A 6,352-nucleotide genomic window follows, 5' to 3' on the forward strand; every position below is an offset into this window, starting at 1 on the left:
ACTCGTATTCGATTTAACAGGTTCGTACAGCCGATCGACGCGAGATATCACGTGTTGGAGGTTTTCGAGGGGAAAAAGATATCATTTTGGCCAATGAAAGACACGCTCTTCAAATTTCCCTTGCTACATTGGTGGAAAAGATTTATTTTTAGCCAATCCAATTGCGCGTTGCCCCAAACCTGAGGTGGAACACAGCCGCCGTCACATCTGCGACGCCGCGTGGAAGCCTCATGTGCAGCTCACATGAACAGTACGCCCCCCGAACGGAATCGGTTGTGCGCATGCACATGTTACGTCGCGAAGGACGCGCCCTGCGTTCGGTTTGCGCGTTTCGTCGATGCACGCGACCGGCATGTCCCTTCCGTACGTGTTCTGTTGGCCACGACATGGAACAGCTCTTGGCATTACGACAACAGTACGCTACTACACGTATGCGAGCTCAACAAACAACACTTAAAGCGCCGTGCGCTGGGGAAGGAGCGCGGACGCTTCACACAATGCCTTCGGCGCTTCCGTAAAGTGTGGCGTCGGCAGATGTGGCGGCAAGTGGCGGCGGTGCAGCGACCAGGACTGTTTGATATGCGCCCACGACAGGATCGTGCGTATCGAATTTCTACATTCCGTTGGTCGTCCCGATAGTTGATACACAGGGACGGACGTACAATGGGGAGGGAGATTTCAATCCATGATCGGCAGCATTTCTTGACAAGTTTCCACTCGACGTCGGCATCCTTAAAGCATGGCCGCGCGTTTATGCGCTCGATCAGGGTGCGGGTGTATTGCTCTGCCTGTGCGACGCGTTAGATTTCTCCGCGCGACAGTTTGACCTTACATCGCTGATGCACATGTTGGGGCAGAGCAAGGACAGCCCAGCGGTGCAGACACAACAGAGGTAGCCACAGCACACACAGAATAAACACGGCCAGTAGTCCGTGAGCGTGTTGTTGATCTGATTGATAGCTTGGGAGAACTGGGCCTCGGTCACCTGTGTCGAACGGTGAAGGTACAGACGGGAAAGCACATGTGGATGTGATCATACCAGGCCATCCAGCTCGATGGGAAAGTCGTCGTCGTAGCGGTTCGTGATGCCGCTTATGAATGGCATGCGCTGAGGCATGAGGAAGACGCGCGATCGGTCCTTCCTTGCCGCCGTCATCGTCGGCTGCATGTGCTGTCCTGTCCAGAACAACCAGACTGTTTCATGAAACCGTCGCGGCCAAATTCACCCAATCCGAGGTCGCTCTTTTGGTTCAATTCATGGATTTTAACCAATCAAATGTGTTTACAACTTCATTTTCCATCTCAGCGACGCGGAGCATGCATGTGTCTGGGTCTGCTCCATTCTGCGCGTTCGCACACGTGTGTGTGCAAGTCCCCTTGCTTATGTGGTAGCATCGCCCTGCGGCTTGGCCGGGCCATCATTCAGCGCCACGTGCGCCGAACGTGATGCCATAAATCTTGCTGCCCGATGCGTGTGGCATGCACAAAACGTGGTGGCGGCCAGCACGAATGGTACCACAAGACAAGCAACCCGATCAACAGCACGCCATGGGTCGTGCATGATGTCCCAATGCCATGACGGAGTCGACGGTGAAAACGCACATGGGGATCGATGGCACGTGAATGTTGAGGGAGTTGCGTGACTCGATCGCATCACGACGCTCGTGGAAACCACGCAAGTGGAATGAAGCGTGCTTCGGTGAAGATCGTAAGCGTCGACCTGGCATGGCTGTGGACGAAGGCATGGACTCCCACTGGATTGCATGGACGTCCACACGTCGTGCGGAAAGCACTGCGTTGGCCGCGTGCTCTTTGCTCTGTGGACGACGAGGGCTACCCATGTGAACCCTCAAAGCAGAGGAAGATCGAGTCGTGTGTGTGTCATGCCGCAGAGATCCGAATGCTACCTTTTGTGAATCCTCCGTTCGATCGATCGCGCATGAAACCACCCACATGCACACCTGTGCCATCATGGTGTCTAACTGCGCCGCACGACCGACCAAATCGAGTTCGATGCACTTAGTTAGATGACGCAGGGGCATACAGCGGCTTGGCATCTCCGTTGAGAGCAGTGTACTGGGGCTTGTTGGCGATGCGGTTGATGGCGACGACACCAGCGACCGTCGCGAGCGCCAGCACACAGTACCATGCCGCGTAATGCCAGGGCGCGATGGCGCTGGCCGCGCCGTCGAATTCGACTTCGTCGCCGTCATCGGACGTGTAGATAACGTCTTGGCCGGTCAGGTACTCCAAGTTGTCTTTTGGGTAGGCAAACGTGCGGCACGCAGCGTCCCCGAACACAAAACACTCAAACATGAACAACGCATGGAGCGGGCGGACGGCGGGGACCATGTGGCCTGCGCCCTTGACGGTCGTGAAGTTGAGGCCGGCATAGCCCTCCGTGTACCCCGCCACCTGGTTGTCGGGACCGAACCAGGCGTGCCACTTGGTATGAACGTTCAGCTTGAGACCATCGGTCGTGATCCATCGCTGTGTCCCGATAAAGTTGACAATCGAGTCGGCGTCCCCGCTGTAGATGAGCGCTTTGAGGTTCTTGGAGAGAATCGTCGGGTATACAGACAGCGACGACTTGCTACGCGTGTAGTGAAAGTTGGCGCCGCCGGCGCAGTTTTGCCAGTCGACATGGTTGCCCGTGACGTGGAGCGCGGCTTGCACCGCCGGCTGGCGGAGGTAGCTCTGCGTAAAGGCGTCCGCGCACGGCCCGATCTTGCCTCGATGCATCGGGCGCACGTTCTTGTACTGAAGCGTATTGCCTTGGTCGTTTTCGAGCAAGCAAACGTCCCCATAGATGTAGTACGGATTCAAGTCGCCCGCGTCGGCTTCGTCCATGCCTTCCCGGATGGCTTTCGCGCACGCATTGTCCCCCGAGTCGTCCGAGAACACACCGGCATACGTGGCAAGGCCCGACTTGTTGCACGACGCCTGGATCGCCGTGTAGTCTTCGAGCGAGATCATGCCGTGCGTGTAATAATAGTCCATATATGCTGCGTTGTCGATGGCTTCGTCCGTGTACGGGTTGCCGATGGCGAACCCCTTCAAGTTGAGCCCCGGGACCGGCGTGTCGACGAGGTTGTCGACCAAGAACGGGATGTACATGCCGCCGTAGCTTTCACCAGTGATGTAGAAATCCCGGCCGTGGAGCGACGGGTACGCCGCAAGGAACTGCTCGAGGAATTCGCGGGCGCGCGCCGTCGTGAATGCGTCGTTGTACTGCGACGCGTTCAAAAAGGGGCGGCTGAACCCGACGCCGGCGGGGGACTCGAGGAATACCATGTTGGTCTTGCGGTTCCATGCGTACTTGTTGCGCTTCACGGACAAGTCGCTGGCGACGACTAACGGGCCGAGCTCGGTGAAGAACCCACCGAGCGACGAGCAGCCCGGGCCACCATTGAGCCACAACACGAGTGGGTCGGTCGACGGGCTATGCTGCGACTCGACGTACCAGTAAAACATTTCTTGGCCGTTGCTTGGCAGGGCCATGCGGCCGGCGTACTGGTCAAAGTCGAGCGGCGTGTCGTCGATGTAGCCAGGAAGGTCCTTGATCTTGTGTGCGTCTTGGATCGCGGTGGCAGCGGCGACGGCAGCGACGACCGAGCCGACCAGTTGCATGGCACGGAACACCATCGTGTATCACGGCCAACGGGAATCCAAAAGTGGCCGCGGGGCTGCGTCCGCGCGGGGTTTGGGGGTCGGAACGAGGACGGGCGGCGCCGAACTTTTCGCCCCAACCGGGTGCAATTTCGAAGTCGGAAGATCTCAAGTTGAACTTGGGAAAAACGAAACGGCGCGAGGAAACTTCCCTCGAGAGAGACAAACGGCCGTCCTCATGCCGTGGGCCCGCGCGCGGGGAGACCGGTCGCGCGCTGCGACTCGACGTGGGGCCGCTGCCGCCACGTACCGCGATGCGGTCGCCATATGGCCACCCTTGGGTCTGGCGCAACGATTCGATTGGATCGAGGGACGCTGTCCCGCGGCGGCCACATCACGAGCTCGGCACTCGAGTGGCTCGGGCGAGGCCGACGCCGCTGACTTCAGTGGGATCGTCGAGAAAGGTATCTGCGAAGAAGGGAGATACTAAAGAGCGCGATGGGCACTTCTGGACGTCGAACGCGGCTCGCCCCGTTCCTGATCACGGCGCCATGGATCCACGTGTTGTACGTCGCGGGTCACTTTTCAACTCGCCATGTTGTTCGCGTGGGCCGCGTTGGTGGCGGCACTGGTGCACCCCGTGGTCGGCTACGTCGCCGAGCACAAAATCACGTCGCTGCCGCGGTACAACGACCCCAAGCCCATCAACTTTGACCAGTATGCGGGCCATCTCGTGCTGCCGTCGACTGGGCAGCGCATGTTCTACTGGCTGGTCGAGGCCGAACACAACCCCGAGACCGCGCCGCTCGCGCTCTGGCTCAACGGAGGCCCTGGCTGCTCGTCGTTGATCGGATTCTTCACCGAGAACGGTCCGTTCGTCGTCGCGTCCGACCTGTCCGTGAAGCGCAACCCGTACGCGTGGAACCGGCACATGAACATGGTGTACTTGGACTCGCCGGCCGGCGTCGGCTTTAGCAAGCCGCTCCTGAACGCGACCGACTACAACAACGACGTCACCACGGCGCGCATCTTTGAGTTCCTCGGCGTCTTTGTGGACGAGTTTCCCGTGTACAAGCACCGGCCGTTGTTCGTCACGGGCGAGAGCTACAACGGCATGTACATTCCGTTTTTGGTCCACGACATGGTCGACAAGCCCAAGCCGACGATCAACTTGGTCGGGTTCGCCATCGGGAACGCATACACGGACACCCACATCGACGGCAAGAGCTACTACGACTGGATCTACTCACACGCGCTCATCTCGCACGCAACGTACATGGCGCTCCGGACGCACTGCCAGGACGACGTCAGCGAGTGCGCGGACGGGACCAAGCAGTGCTCGGCCGAATGCGTCGCCGCGCTCGACGACTCGCGCATCTCGTCCGACATTGGCGACTTGAACGAGTACTTTATCTACGGCGACGTGTGCTTGCTCAAGACGCGCCAAGCGCAGTCGTTTACGTACCACCGCATTCGACCGAACGTGCGCGGGAATGTCGGGCCGTGCGCCGACGTGTTTACGCAAGAGTACTTGCGACTGCCCGAGGTCCAGGCAGCCGTCCACGTTGCGGATGGATTCGTGCCGTGGGTTGAATGCAACGACGCGGTGTCGGATGTGTATCACGGATCGGCGTCCGCGCTCGACAAGTACCCTCGCATCCTCTCGGCGGGATTACAGATCCTCATCTACAGCGGCGACGCCGACTCGAACACCAACTTTATCGGGTCCGAGCGATGGATCACGACGGAAGGGCTCGAGCTGCCCGTCGTGTCCAAGTGGAAGGCCTGGTTTGGCCCAGACCGCCAGTTGGCCGGGTACACGCAGGGGTACAAAGGCCTCAACTACTCGACCGTCAAGGGCGCCGGCCACATGGTCCCCGCGACGCGCCCGCTGCACAGCCTGTACTTGATCGAGTGCTTCATCTATGGCCAGCACGCGTGCGACCGCTTCACGTACCCCACCGACAACTTGGAGTACGTGAGCGGGATGGTGTCGAGCCCGGTCAACGACAAACCGGCCATCTCGACACTCGAATGGGTCGCGCTCGTCCTGCCGCTCGCCGTCGCCGTGCTGTTTGTGACGTGGTATGCATGGTGGAAGCACGTGTTGGTGCTTGGCTCGTCCACCCGCGTAAAAACCAACGGTAGTAGCGTTAATTAATGCGATCGCGTCCGCTCCATCGTCGCCATCATCGCATACGATCGAGGTCGTTCCTCACCGGCGGCGCCATCCCGCGATGCCGTCGACCGACCGTCCTCGTCGTCCGCTTACAATTTCGCATACGCAGTCGTTCGGTCCAAGTGCTTTTTTGCCATGACAGCGATCGCCATCGCGGCAAATACAGCGATCATCCCGTACAGACTCAGGTCGTGCACAACGTCATGGCCGGTCGCGTCGGTCGTGCTGTCATCGGTATATGCAACGTCGTCGCCGCTCAAGTACTCGAGGTTGTCGCGGGGGTACGTCCAGTTGGAGCACGCGGCGGTCCCAAACACAAAGCACTCAAACATGTAGAGCGCATGCAGCGGCCGCGTCGCGGGCACCATGTGGCCGGCGCCCTTGACCGTCTTGAACGTGAGGCCGCCGGCGTACTCCTCCGTGTACCCGGCCAACTGGCGGTCCGGGCCAAACCAGGCCTGCCACTTGGACATGACTTTCAATTGGAGCCCCCACGACGACGATATCCACCGCTGGGTGCCCATAAAGTTGACCACCATGTCGGCATCGCCGCTGTAGACGAGC

At 59.5% G+C, this 6,352-nt stretch overlaps 4 protein-coding genes across 5 annotated transcripts; 1 reads left to right on the forward strand and 3 right to left on the reverse strand.

Annotated features, from left to right (window-relative positions):
- Positions 1 to 347: 347 nt before the first annotated feature.
- On the reverse strand, positions 348 to 1,185 carry H310_13461. 2 transcript variants are annotated; one of them, XM_008880971.1, is made up of 4 exons: positions 1,040 to 1,185; positions 833 to 985; positions 663 to 788; positions 348 to 613 (listed from the first exon to the last, which is right to left on the reverse strand). In XM_008880971.1, exons 1-4 carry the CDS (start codon positions 1,166 to 1,168, stop codon positions 491 to 493), a joined length of 531 nt encoding a protein of 176 aa, XP_008879193.1. In that variant the 5' UTR covers positions 1,169 to 1,185; the 3' UTR covers positions 348 to 490. The 2 variants fall into 2 exon arrangements, with proteins under 2 accessions (XP_008879193.1, XP_008879192.1); XM_008880970.1 differs by having other exon boundaries at positions 376 to 788.
- Positions 1,186 to 1,840: 655 nt separating this feature from the next.
- On the reverse strand, positions 1,841 to 3,753 carry H310_13462 (hypothetical protein). The gene has a single exon (XM_008880972.1). The coding sequence runs from the start codon at positions 3,643 to 3,645 to the stop codon at positions 2,020 to 2,022; it is 1,626 nt and encodes a 541-aa protein (XP_008879194.1). The 5' UTR covers positions 3,646 to 3,753; the 3' UTR covers positions 1,841 to 2,019.
- A 410-nt stretch (positions 3,754 to 4,163) lies between these two features.
- On the forward strand, positions 4,164 to 6,014 carry H310_13463 (hypothetical protein). Its single transcript, XM_008880973.1, has one exon. The coding sequence runs from the start codon at positions 4,205 to 4,207 to the stop codon at positions 5,768 to 5,770; it is 1,566 nt and encodes a 521-aa protein (XP_008879195.1). The 5' UTR covers positions 4,164 to 4,204; the 3' UTR covers positions 5,771 to 6,014.
- On the reverse strand, positions 5,878 to 6,327 carry H310_13464 (hypothetical protein; the record flags this gene model as incomplete). Its single annotated transcript, XM_008880974.1, has 1 exon — positions 5,878 to 6,327. The coding sequence occupies one exon, from the start codon at positions 6,325 to 6,327 to the stop codon at positions 5,878 to 5,880; it is 450 nt and encodes a 149-aa protein (XP_008879196.1).
- Positions 6,328 to 6,352: the final 25 nt, after the last annotated feature.

This window comes from Aphanomyces invadans (genome assembly GCF_000520115.1).
Source record: "Aphanomyces invadans strain NJM9701 unplaced genomic scaffold supercont1.51, whole genome shotgun sequence".
Lineage (NCBI taxonomy): Eukaryota > Oomycota > Saprolegniomycetes > Saprolegniales > Verrucalvaceae > Aphanomyces > Aphanomyces invadans.

Excerpts from the sequence above, each read along its gene's own strand:
- H310_13461 (XM_008880970.1), bottom strand. The coding sequence starts at position 1,168 with ATGCAGCCGACGATGACGGCGGCAAGGAAGGACCGATCGCGCGTCTTC. Across the intron at positions 986-1,039 it reads CCATCGAGCTGGATGGCCTG|GTGACCGAGGCCCAGTTCTC; the intron begins GTATGATCACAT and ends CGTTCGACACAG. Across the intron at positions 789-832 it reads CCAACATGTGCATCAGCGAT|GCAGAGCAATACACCCGCAC; the intron begins GTAAGGTCAAAC and ends CGCGTCGCACAG.
- H310_13463 (XM_008880973.1), top strand. The coding sequence starts at position 4,205 with ATGTTGTTCGCGTGGGCCGCGTTGGTGGCGGCACTGGTGCACCCCGTG.
- H310_13462 (XM_008880972.1), bottom strand. The coding sequence starts at position 3,645 with ATGGTGTTCCGTGCCATGCAACTGGTCGGCTCGGTCGTCGCTGCCGTC.